At 35.9% G+C, this 13,405-nt stretch overlaps 2 protein-coding genes across 2 annotated transcripts; one reads left to right on the top strand and one right to left on the bottom strand.

The window, feature by feature from the left end:
• The first annotated feature begins 237 nt into the window (after positions 1-237).
• Positions 238-6,361, top strand: LOC141842330 (putative E3 ubiquitin-protein ligase RHB1A). Its single transcript, XM_074730540.1, has 5 exons — positions 238-364; positions 1,797-1,957; positions 3,551-3,935; positions 4,634-4,743; positions 5,945-6,361. The coding sequence occupies exons 2-5, from the start codon at positions 1,892-1,894 to the stop codon at positions 5,984-5,986; spliced, it is 603 nt and encodes a 200-aa protein (XP_074586641.1). The 5' UTR covers positions 238-364; positions 1,797-1,891; the 3' UTR covers positions 5,987-6,361.
• Positions 6,362-7,270: 909 nt separating this feature from the next.
• LOC141841931 (uncharacterized) lies at positions 7,271-10,108 on the bottom strand. The gene is made up of 5 exons (XM_074730136.1): positions 9,972-10,108; positions 8,228-8,342; positions 8,048-8,137; positions 7,711-7,809; positions 7,271-7,630 (listed from the first exon to the last, which is right to left on the bottom strand). Exons 1-5 carry the CDS (start codon positions 10,037-10,039, stop codon positions 7,529-7,531), a joined length of 474 nt encoding a protein of 157 aa, XP_074586237.1. The 5' UTR covers positions 10,040-10,108; the 3' UTR covers positions 7,271-7,528.
• Between the last annotated feature and the right edge of the window lie 3,297 nt (positions 10,109-13,405).

Here is a 13,405-nt window from a genome sequence, read left to right as displayed (position 1 = left end):
ATTTTTGAGTGTATAGAAATTATATTTTAAGAGATTTTTTTAAAGTTAACATCAGGTATTTATTTTTAAAATCGATATAAATTTTTTTTATATATAAATCTAAAAGTGCGGATAAAAGTGCCTTAATAATTGTGTCGTTAATGATTTGCCCATCTATTGATGGACGGACAGTCTATTAAAGAAAAGAAATAAGAAAGCCCTCCGCTATTTTGTCCTCCGTCTTTTCTTAATATTTGGAAGAAGGGAAGAGAGAAGGCCGACGACGCCTCCTCCTCTCGCTTCGCTGCCGCCGCTGTCGGTGGCGTGAGAAACCCTCGCCGGATTTCTCCACTGATAAAGATTGGGATTCCGCAAGCACTTCTCGGTAAATCGCCTCTGAATTTGAATTCTCCTCCTTCTACATACCGCCGTTTCGTATGCTACCTGGCCGCGGAGGTCGATGCGCTGTGGATCCCGTGGGTCGGTGTTCGCGATTGATACGGGTGGTGGGATTTGGGCGTTGGAGGGTTGCTTTGATTCGGAGTTTAGATCTCTTTGGTTGTCTTTCTCCTTGTCCATGATTCGGAGAGGAGTTCGTGACTTTGACTTGCCTTAGTTTTGTTTAGTTGGAGGTTTGGAGCTGGTTGATGTTCGAGAGGGTTGACGTAAAATTAATATCCATCACAAGCATGCGTGACTAAGGAACTCAGTGAGCTAAAATCTTTGTGGATGTATCGCCTACAGAATAAACTGAGACTGAGTCAGCTGGAGCATGTAGTCTCTTATGTTTTATGCAGTGTCTTAGGAAAGTCCCGTGAGGTTTGGTTGTGGTTATTGATCTTAGTTCGGGATTTGATTCATAATCTTGGTTTCAATTGAGAAGGCCTGAGATTTCAGTCTCATGGTTTAGTTGTTAGGTTTCCAAACATCTCCAACATCTTGACTCTTGAGGGCAGTTGTGCTGTTGCATCGAAAGATAAATAGAATCGGATCATCTAACGTATGGATATATGGATATTAGATTGCATTTTGCAGTTCGAACTGTTTGAGAGATTCAATATACTATATGAACCATTTCTTGGATGGTTTCTTCTGGCAGATTATACTTATAAAATTTTATGGCTAGTATGTGTAATACTCTACTGTGCCAGAAATATAGCACATGTTGAGCATATTATTTGAAGAATCAAGCTCAAAGGAAGAAGTATATGATAATGCAAATATATCTTTGCTTCCATGCATTTGAGCTAGGACAACGATAGGACCTATTTGAGGTTTGTTTATTATAGTCCTTAGTTTATTAGCTAATGGAAAAAAGATTCTCTTAAAATTGTTTGATGCTGGGTTGTTTGTTTCTTGTCTTGCTATATTGGTTGACATGGCAATTTCTTTTGGATTTAGTAGACCATTGAGCTCACCTTGTTGTTGTACACTCAGCTCTCGTACCTAATGTAGCACAAAAAGTAACTTCACAAAAGCCAAATATTAATTTGCATCAATACCTTAGAATTTTTGTTTGCTCATCCCTGCCCTAAGGAGGTTTGTGGAAATTCTAGTTGAGACCTAGAAGAGAACCATCAACATTCATTTGGTTATTTACAGAACCAGTAGAGCAATTGCATCTGCAATCAAGCAGTTCAATTGCATTATTGTTTATGCTGCTTGTGTACATGGACTGATTCTTATTGTTAAGTCAGTTGACTTAACCTCCTTCTAGATGTATGTATGATGATAAACTTTAATTTTAGGAATACACATTACTAAATCATATCTGTATTTGCCTGAAATCTAACAGCAATTTATTCTTCTTGTTTCAGATTCAAGCTTCAAAGGATATTATGTATCAATGTTCTGTAACTTTGAGTTGGACTCTACTTTTGAGTTTTGACTTAAACAAACAATTAAATAGGTAATGGGTGGTTGCTGTTGCTGTTCATCAAGAAGTGCTGAATCAGGTAGCTCACCTGCCTACTACTATGTGAGTAGAATTTTTCTTTTGGATTGTTTTTATTTTCAATATTTATGGAAGAAAATTTTATTTTGTCCATTACATATTGAATGGATCATTTGCATAATGATATCTGTATATGTTTGTATTTTGGTGATCTGTATTTTGTACATTTTCCTATCAAATTTTATAAACGATGTTTGATTGATTTTGTTAGATTTTTTTATCCTTATTTAACCTCAACCATAAGTTTATTCATTTGATCTTCATGAGCTGTTACTTTTGTAATTTTTAGTGCAACCATCAGTTTGGTTCCAACAGCCTTGGCCTTGGGTACCACACAAAGAGGTCACCACAGCTTTTTGTTGTCTGATAACTAAGCACAAAAAGCTTGATTTTGTATATAGGTTGGCCATCAAGGAGTTGGGATGTGGGTCGCTACTAGAGCTTCTAAGTTAGAATTTTCTCAGAAGGCTAGCCACTTTTCCTCCATATCCTAATTGACGGATGCACAAAATAGTTTCCCCAAAAAAAACCAAGACAACTCAGACCTAAGATTTTCTAAATTTGTAACTTAATCTTGTTTTCACCATTTTGTTTTTTTTTCTCATGCATAATCGCATCCTTGTGTTGCTAATGTTCTTTTTTAGATCTTTGATCTTGACATTGGAATTTGGTGAATTCCAGTTCCCATACTAAGGACTCTTCTTAATTCTACAAAGGGAAGCATTTTTCTCCTTACATGAACCATGGACAAGTTTTGCTCTAATTCATGGAGTGGGCCCATTATCAGATGCTTGTTCAGCTTTACGTCTTTTCTGTGTTTTTTTTTTTCTTTTTTACAAGTATAGGTGCAGGTGCATCTGATCGTAACATGGGAACATGTGAACAAAATTTTTTATGAGGGATAGAAATGGAAACTATAAAGCAATGCAAAGGTAAATAGCATCTGATGATTACAATTCTTGATGGCTTGAAAAATATCTTGGGGATAGTGGCATCCATCTTGTATATCTGATGTACTACCATATGAAGCTTTTATTCCTCATATATCCAATGATTTTGACTACTAGTGGTATAAGAAGGATCCAAATGTAACTTTTGGCAAGGTTTTGGCAACCAAGCGTCAAAAACATAAGCTCCCAATCTAGTGCAACTCTATATTGAACTTCAAAATGTCTCATATGTAACCATTTTCTCTTCATGAAAGATATGGTATGCACAAGACGATTAGATTTGTCAGCCTTTGAGTAATTGTGGCTGCATCAGCTTGGTAGATCCCAACCTATCTTCTTTCTTAATCTTATTTTTTATATTGTGGCGATTGGGGGAATCCTTGCTCCTTAAATGTTTTGCTGCATTAAGTGTTTCGTAAGTCAAAATTGTCCACTAGGCTCCTTTCTTTCTTGGTTATTTTTAATTTATGCATTTTAAAGTACTTTCTTTTGTTCTATATTTCTGTAAGCAACTGGCCTTTTTTAATGTTTTCAACTCATGTTTGTTATTTGCTTCTGCATATCCCCAGTGTAATATGCTTCATAATTCCTGCCACAAATTATCTTTTATCAGAAAAGTTGCATTTCAGTAAAATTATCTATTAAATCTTCTTGGTACACATTACAGTATCCTCGAAACTTGGAAGAGAATGAACCACTGTCAGTGACCAACCACGGTGCATTGCCTGTAGTCCCCTCCAGAGTACTCGATGATAATCTGGCCACATCAACACCTGACACTTACCAAGCACCACCTGCGCCTTTGCCCTATGATGTGGGTTTGGAGAACTTACCAACATTGCCTGGAGATGTTGCAAACTGTGGCACTAAAGTAGATGAAAATGAAACACTGAGTTCTCAGACAACAGGAGAGAATAATGATAGTTTTGTAACTTCAGACTGCAAGAATAAAACCAACTGTGAGCAGAATTCTCCTAAAATTAGTGAAGATGAGGTCAGTAAGCCTATCACCGCTCCAGAAGAGGAGGATGTTTGTCCTATTTGTCTAGAAGGTAGTGTTGTCCTTGTTTGAAGTGAACTAATTTTTCCATTATATGTTGCAACAATGAATATAGTGTCTCATGAGATTAGGGCATTTACTGTTTTGTACAATTTACTACGTTTAATTCTGACAACAATCACTGAATCTGTTTTAGCTGCATCATACTTGGGTTAGTTTGCTAACACTTCTTGTTACACTACTTCTTGAGCAACATGAATATAAGCTATCTTGCAGCCTCACTTTGATCTGCTTCGATCCTTCTCCATTAGAGACAAATGGTACAAGAGTATAATTTCATAATCATGGCACGATCAATACCCATTCCCTTGGTACAAACATTGGGATTTTTCCAGCCTGGTTCATGACATTTGCATTCTCTCACCAAAACTCAGGTGTTGATTTGCCCTAGATTTGTTTGTTTAATATTTATTGCTTTGCCCACTATTCTTGCTACTGTTGTGTTATTCAAGATTTCCTACATGTGTTTATTTTGAGAATAAATTTATTTTGATACCGCAATTACGTTGATTTGATTTGAATGCTTATGCAAGTTTCCCAGGATGAAGAAATCATATTTGATCCTTTAAATGTTCAGTTTGTCTCTAACCTGAAAATATTCCTTCTATAAAGTATGCCCATGCTTTCTATAACACTTGAATTTTGCAGTCTGATTAATTCTTAACCCCATCTCTCTTTTTCTTTTGATAGATTATGATACAGAGAATCCTCGTATTGTAACTAAATGCGAGCACCATTTCCATCTGTCCTGTATTCTGGAGTGGATGGAGAGAAGTGATACCTGTGCAATTTGTGACCAGGTACTCAGTTGAAATTATTCAATTTTGCCTAATAAGCCAGAGGGATTGTTTATATCTGGTATTGTCACCAACTGTTTTCAAGGCCATGTTTGGTAGGGTGAAATAGCATAAAATAGTAATGCTACCTATTTTCGTTCCAATTTTTAGATGGACAATTTAATGTGGAATGATCATTTAAAAGAATGATCCATTTGATTCCTTCTATTCTATGGTAAGTCATTCCGCTTTTACTAAATATAATGGAATTTATCATTCCATCCATTGGATAATTTAATAGGTGGATGGAGCACTCAACAAGATTTGCTGACCGGGACAGGCTCATTGGACCAAACAAGTTAAGCAAATTCACTGTATTTATGAACTGGGCAAGCCAAATGGGTTGGCAGACCTAACAGGTGGCGAAGTCATAAGAATTAGGCTGGCTGGAAAGTTCAGTTGCATTGAGTGATTGGATGAGCTGAATGCATAAAGTGGATCAGGCAAACCATAAGAGTGGGACAGGCCTAACAAGCCAAGAAACCAGATAGGTTTAGTTATACAAGCCCAGTGGACTAGATGAGTTGAACTAGCCAAACATATGGGATGGGGATGGGCTAGACAAGCAAGGCGCACCAGATTAGTAATACAAGCTTGGTGGATTGGATTGGCTAGATGAGCTAATCAAATTGTATAAGCTAGACAAATTGTGCGTGCCAAGTGAGCTGGATGGATTGGATAACTATCTTGCTCTGACAGTCCAAGAGAGTTGCATGGTGCAAGCAGGCTAAATAGACCAGGCGAATGAAGTGGGCCAGATGGATCTAGTGAAAATCGTGAGAACTGGGCATCCTGGGTAAACCAAGCAAACTAGACGAGCTTGGTGGATCCTTGGAATCAGACAAACTTGGCAGGAGCATCCATTGAATGAACCGACATGTTACCAAAATCAGACAAAATGATCATGTCAAATTGCCTGAGTAAATTATATTGACTAATTGGATAGCCAAACATTGGATGAATCATCATTATCAAACTATTCCATTAATGCTAGCTAAAAAATAATGAAACAATCCATTTAAGTTATTATTTCATTTGATCCTCATTTCCTCCTACCAGCTGTCGCCTAAGTTTGATGCCTATGTTATCCTTTCACGTGCATATGGATCAAGAAAAGTTGGAATGCTCATATGCTGTTGATTCTAACTCTCTTGTTTCTTTGCAGATAATGATGATTGACAACATGTACGGTATGGTGTCTCCCTAGCAGAGCTTTTAACCAGTTGAGTAAATTCTCAAGCATCTGAAAGAATTTCAAGTTTCGGGTCAAACAATGCCCATGCTATTGCCAAATTCATCTGAAATCGCCTGATGAAGTATCAAATAGACACTGAAATAAAAAATTTTAAAAAACAAACACACAAAAGGTAATGAAATCTCTTGCAATCTATTATCATGTAAATCTTTTCTGTTCCCTCAAATGTTTTTGCTGTCAGTTGATGTAAATTTTAGTAAACCAGGATAGTTACATGTTGGTTTGTGACCTGCAATTCTTTCTGTACTTTCCCCCCTTGATCTCGAGTCTCATAGTCTGTATCTATATACGCTATAATATCCCCCTATAAATATCTGATTTTAGTCATTGCATTTGTACTTGTTATGTCGTCTCATAGTCGGTATCTGATGTTGTCTCAATTGCACTAAAAGACAACTCTTATAGCAGTTGAATGTGTTAGAGAGTAGTCTAGCAGGTGCTGACTTGTTTATCAAAAAAGTCAATGCCTGCTCAAAGTGCCTCGACTGTGAATGTCATATTTTGAAAAGAGCAATGGATAGAAATTACTATGGCATCTGAAAGGATCTGAGACTGAAAGCCCTCAAATCCTCGACGCAAAGTTTCCAGTGGGTGGCTTCTGCTTCTCATCACTGCCTGTGGTAAGTTTTTAAACTCAATCACCATGGGCATAGTTATAAAGGATATTACAAGATTCAATACTAGACAGAACTTACTCATTGATTTATTAGGCTAAATAATCCATACTTGAGCTACTACTGGAACATCACCTCCCATCTTTTACCCTTCAATTAATTGGGTACTTGGTAGCACTCTTTTTTTACACAAGCACTTACTCATTGATTTTTAACTTATTTCCTTCATCCATTCCAAGCAAGGAAAATAATGGCTTTAATAACTTTATTTATTAATGTCTCTGCTTTAATAAAAGTAAAAAAAAATGGATGTGTTTTACTCCTTTTAAAACGTTTTAACTTTATCTTATTCTCATTTTTGTTGTTGTTGTTGATCTTTTCATTGAATAAGGACATATTTGAATTTGTTGAAGGGCATAAATGTCGTCTAGATCTTTATTAAAATCATGAGACCTTTAAGTAAAACCAAAGGGATTTTAGGACAATGACCCATTATATTAACACTAAACACACACACGACTAGATCTTTGTTGAAGTGAAGCCTCTAAATCATTTAGAACAATCAATGAAGCATCAAAAGTTTCGATGAGTAATGGAAACAAGAGAATAAGCATATTCCAACTTAAAACTTGCAATATCTTGATCGTGATCAAATAAAAAGTGCGTGATAAAACAATCCATGATATCAACTTAAACTTAAATGTCATCTAATGGTTCGACGGCTCAGATGACTGAATTCAAGAAAACAAAAGGGCAAAAAAGGGTTTTTAGAACTACAAAATGATGTTCTTGGAATGAATCTAGGAAAATGTTTTACAAAGGCATTCAAACTCTCCTAATGCACTTCTATTTTGCCACACCCATCTGGTTTTCTCTACCTTTAAGCTGCCTTTGTTTTAGGAGCCTTCCTCTTGGAATGCCTCTTTGAAATTGAGTTCTTCATACCTAGGAAGAAGAGCAACGCACCAAATAGGGCTAAATTCTGCAGCAAAATATGTAATTTCAGTAAATGAGTGACCAAACTGATCGACAAAGTTGGCAGGAGAGAGATAAGTAAACAACCTGTGTGAACTTGGAAAACAGTTCTACAAATTCTGGCCTTTGAATATCATAGTTGTAGAAATCGAACAAGATGGGTGTCGCAAAAGTCAAGTAAAGCAGCTGCAAGGAAGAAAGTAGGACCATTTTTAAGTGCCATCATCTGATAGGGGTTACATATTAGAATTGCAGCACTCAAATCCAATTAAAGCTGATTGTTCTGGGCAGTTAATGAAGTGCAAGAAGCCGATCCAAGAACTAAAGTAAGAACCCTCACTAGCAGTTTAGCCTTTATGCTTGCATCGAGGAACAAGAACTAAAGTCTCAATGGAAAATAGGAAACGAGAACAATATTACTTACCAGAAGATACGCTCCAAAGGAACTGCTCAAGATGAATAGAAGACCACCTAGCCCTTTAAGGGCTATGGCAGCAGAAACTATATGCTTCATCTGAAAGCGAGGAGAGAAAAAAATCAATTTATTATAGTTCGAAAGCTAAAATACAGCGTGAGCATGGTGAAAAAAAAAGAGTATTCTTACATCAACTTCAGGGACTTTTAGTCCTAGGTGTGAAGTGATATGATTTACAAAAGTATCATACTTTGGAGCAAGAAGCTTGGCTGCTGGTCCACCATCAACTCCAAACTCAATAAACCTGAAAACAGAAAGCCAATATCATACCTTATTTCGGTGTCCTGCTAACTCAGGAAATACCATATACAACAGAAATTTTAACTTTTTACCATAAAAACTACACTAATGACTTGGCATAAAGTACACCAACTAAATTACACTTTCATGGGTGGAGTGATGTCTAGAGCAAAATTTCGACTTTCATTTTGTCAAGTTGCTTTTCAAACCAAGATGTGGACAGATAGAGATGATATCTAAGCACTTCAAACACAGTAACTACATTTTTTTGACATTTTAGTTTAGCAGTTCAGCGGGGTATTATTGTATACATATCCAAGGATGCCAGAATAAACCATTTTATTATTCTCCTAATAGACCAATATGATGAAATACTACATACTATAAATACGATGAAACCAACACTAGAAGCATTAGCAGTAATTGTTTGCTTGAAAGCCTTCTATACAAGCTTAATTACCATCTTGCAACAAAGTGGCATGTAAAAGAACCAACGAAAAAAAGGATCTCTGAAAAAATGAAGGTTATGCAAAGAATGAGGGAATGTACAAAGTTATCCACTAAAAATAAAACAGCACTCTTCCAACAAGAAAATAGAAAAATATCTGTAGGTAGGTCATGGTAGAAACTTGGAGAAACTGGAAGGAACAAATATATGAAAGGTAACACACTGCTAAAACAGCAAGCACTTGTCAGATTTCTAAAATACCTTAAAATTAAAGTTATTAATATACAAGTACAACATTACAATGCTCTAACACCGAACATATAATCATTAAAATAGCCTAGAAGCTTAAATTTCCTAATCATCACTTGAATGGTAAAAAAAAATTTAACAAAGAGAAATTGCTTTAGAAAGAAAATGTTTTTTTTCCAAAGCTTCAGATTCCTCAAAACTAAGAGGTCACGATGACTTCTAGTTGTAAATGAGCTCCATGCCACTTGTTGCAATGCAACATTAGCAAACCTAAACACCACTTACAATGGCTCAATCACAATTTTAATGTTTAACTTTGCATTTGAATAAATAAATGGCATACAGAAAATCCGTTGCATATCGCACCAAAATCTTAATATCAATCACCGTCCGACTCACATATAAAGGATGAAAATAATCCCCCAGTTACCTCAACTGATTCGAAAATCAAAGATAACAACATCTAAATATACAACTACAATCTCAAACAAGAAAAAACTATACGCATATATATGATTCTGCCCAAATAATTTATGTGAAGCACAATGTGTCACTTTCTTTCTCCCCTGAAACGTATTTGATGGTGAGTGACGGCGTGCTTAAAGATGCAAAATTTATACTGCGTAATGTACGATCGAACAGCACCAAAGTTCTTCTAAAACACAAGGCATGTGATTAGCATAAAAGGGGGGAACTTGTTTCCAAAGGCAATTACAATCGGATCCGGGGCTAACTAACTTCCTTGTTTAACAGATCGTAACGAAGTTGGGGGGGAAACCCACGACGGAACTCTTACCCAGACGAAAAGAACCGTACTTTAGCATGAAATACAGTGAAAACTAAATCTCTGGACAGGAGAACGAGTACTCTAAGCAACAAAAACGAGCAGATCTAAAGTCGAAAAAGAGGGAAGGAAGAAGCGAGGATGAAGCGTACTCCTGGTAGACGGAGAGGAGGAAGACTGATGCGAAGAGGACTCTCCCCGCAAAAGAAACGAACCCCATGGCGGCGTCGGCGTCGGCGTCTCAGAGATCGGATCGCCGGCTCGGAGATGGAGAAGAAGATAGCCGACGAGAGAGAAAGATCCGCCTCTTCTCTGTTCGGCTTTATTCAAAGCACGAGGACGAGGGTGCCCCGAGAAATGGGACGAAATCACGGTATTGCCACTAGGCCCATCCAACGGTCAATATTGGCGTTTAGTTAAAGTACCAGGAAGCCAGCCGTCAGATACGGTTCCGGGAGTCCACGCACGTGATCCCGCGATCTAACGGCCAGTAGATGCCGGCACCAGGCCGGCGTCAATACACGCGTTATGGATTCGGGCATTACTTGATGGATCCGCCCCGTTAATGTCATTGAAGTAAAAATTGTTGGATAAGAAAACATATCGATACGTTCTAAAGCCCAATAACGGCCCAATAGTCAAATCAATCTTTTTTAAAATTTTTAAATAATTTTAAGTATACAACTCTTAAAGAATCTTTACCTTGATGGGTGCTTCCGTGGGATTCTTAGGGATTGAGTTCATGAGACTGACTGAGATTTATCATTTTATGGTGCATTTGAAGAGTATAAGAGTTAAAACTCATAAAAAAAAAAGAGAATTTCTTGTATATATATAATTTTCATTATATTTTTTCTTCCATATTAAATTGATTGGAATTCTCTAAGTGAATATATAAATGCATTAACCTAAAATAATTACTCTTGTTTTTCTTTGTGTATTTGTTATATTTCTACTCGAAAAAAGATTTTAATTTTCATCGCGTGAGCTTACGGTGGAGGTTATTTATAAGTACTATAGATTATGATCTTGTCGTGGATCTATGGTTGAAACTCTTATTGTAGGAAATTGGATGAATTTAAAGTTGAATTGGTTGAAGCACATAATGGATGAGCTTGTATCTCAGTCAAATCGAATACTCTAGTGACTATGTTTTAGTTTTTGTTAGACATGATTCGTACCTTGTGATCCGGCTTAACCACGGGTATTTTTATGCAATGATAATTTATTAGGGGTGCTTTATGATTTAGCATCTACAATATGTAAGTGCTTGAATAAAGGACATCTGGGTTGTAACTCAAAGACCCGCGGTTCGATCCCCAGCTATGGCGTATTTACAGGAATTTTCCTCCAAATGGGGAACGCAATCAAAAGATGCTGGGCATCTGGATTGGCCGTCGTTTGCGCTTCTCGATTTACCCTGGTGGTCGGTGGGAAATTTCCGTGGACCGAGCCGACCACCCCTAGAGATGTGGCTACTGGGATTATCATTTTTTTTTTGAATAATGCATATAATAGTCCTTGGAACATAGTTGAATTGGTTACTATAGAATAGACTTATTAAAATACATAAGGGTTGAATCTTAACGAAGTCGAAATAATATTTTCTTCTTTTTAAAGGGTCACTATCTGAATGTACTTCCCTCCATACCTATGAAAATTTTCAATTTTTTTTTATTTGTGTTTAGCAAAGACTTATGCTTAATTAATTATAGTAGCCCAATTACACGAAGCTAGGCTCACTATGAGTCATAGATGACTCCTTAAGCTATCCATATATGCTTAATAATTTTTAGTAAAAGACCAAAAAGCTTAACTAAATATTTTTTATTCGTATTTTTATTTTCTAAAATATATTTAAGGCTAATTAGGCTTAGCCAATAGGCATAAGCCAACTTGGCTTAGGCCAAGCACCTTAATGGTGGCATCATGGGCTGTGACAACTGATGTCGAGCTCAACTTGACATCGACGTATATATAAATAAGTCAAATGGATGTAAGTTTAATGTTAGGATTCGTACGAGTTAGAGGGAAGTGAATAATTTTGATCCATTTCATCTTGATTTTATGCTCGTCGTTTGAATACGCAATGGAAACTTGAATCAATACTGGCGTCACATGAACAAGTCTGAGATTTTACTTGGTTCACCGCCTCTCAAGGTGATTAGATTTGAGGCTTAGTCCTAGCGAACTATTTCCATTATCCTTCTATTTTTTAGATATTTTCCTAAGATGGACAAGTCTTTTACAACCTGTTCTTATAACAAATATATTGAGCATATAAATACAAATGGAAACACAAATAACTTTGTAAATGAAATCTTATTATTTGAAATTGTCTCTTATTGTTGATCCAAAAATGCACCAGCATTTCATTTTAGAATCTTCACGAATAAATTGAATCTCTTCGAAACTCTTCTTTTATAGCCTTTAGATCGAGATTGATTTTCGTCAATCATTTGACTGATCTGACCTATTATTCGATTGATTCACTATAGATTCGAATGTTACTCTGACCTATCAGCTAAACGACTTTATCCATCTTAGCATCAGTCGACTGCTTATTATTATCAGTTGACTGTTGCCTAATCAGTTGAATCCTACAATCGAATCAATTTACTTCTGTTTGATTCTTGATCGACATCAATCAACTGATATCCATCATTAGTCGACTGATCCATTAGTCGAATCAATTTGCCTCTATTCGTTTCTCGATCGACATCAATCGATTAGTATTAGTCGATTGATACTCGGATCATACAAATCTCGAACTAGAACAGAAAACTTTTCATTATTTGCAACAGTAACAATCGACCGTTATTGTTCATCAGTCGACTGGTGTAACAAACCCTATTTATTATAGTAAATCCCAGAGTTATTATAGCAACCTCATGAAATTATTATAACAAATCCTAAAAACACTTCAAACTCCAATTTCAAGAAATAGAATTCATCAATCGATCAATACATCTTATCAATCGATTAATATTTCTATTTTAATCTTATTGAAGATTGAATTGCGTCTTGCCTGATATCCGATTGGTAACCTACCAGGACTCCATTTATTTGATATTCGATTGATCTCAACCTACCACGAGTTTAGTAATCCTTAAAAGAAAATTAAATTAAAAAATAGAAAATATACTCCCTTAATTATGTTTTTTTTTCCAACCTACAAAGTCTATAAAATACGCAAACGTTGACTTTAAGAAAAAAATACACAAGTTGGACATTAATTCTATTTCTTTTAAGGGGAAAAATGTGCCCAACTTGGACTTTAGAACTTAATTTGTGGTTAGGAAGAGTTAGTATATATATATAACTCATTTAATATCTTTAAAAAATGATAATTAGAGTAACTATATTTATTAGTCAACATTTTACTTGAAATTAATTAAAATCTAACGAGCTTAATTCCAAGTTCTTCCATTTATATTCAATAGACATTTTATTTTTTTCTTTACAAGAAGTAAAGTCAAAGTGAAAGATATTGACCGCGTTAAGTTGAACTTTGACTTCTTGACATAATTAAGAAAAGTATTTTAAGTACATTGATCACTTTCTTAATTGTAGCAAAAGTTAGTCA

Source organism: Curcuma longa, chromosome 11, assembly GCF_044706935.1.
Source record: "Curcuma longa cultivar G26 ecotype Majalengka, Jawa Barat chromosome 11, ITB_CL_G26_1.1, whole genome shotgun sequence".
Classification (NCBI taxonomy): domain Eukaryota; kingdom Viridiplantae; phylum Streptophyta; class Magnoliopsida; order Zingiberales; family Zingiberaceae; genus Curcuma; species Curcuma longa.
The sequence above is the reverse complement of the archived record's forward strand: the minus strand, read 5'-3'. Positions and strand labels throughout refer to the sequence as shown.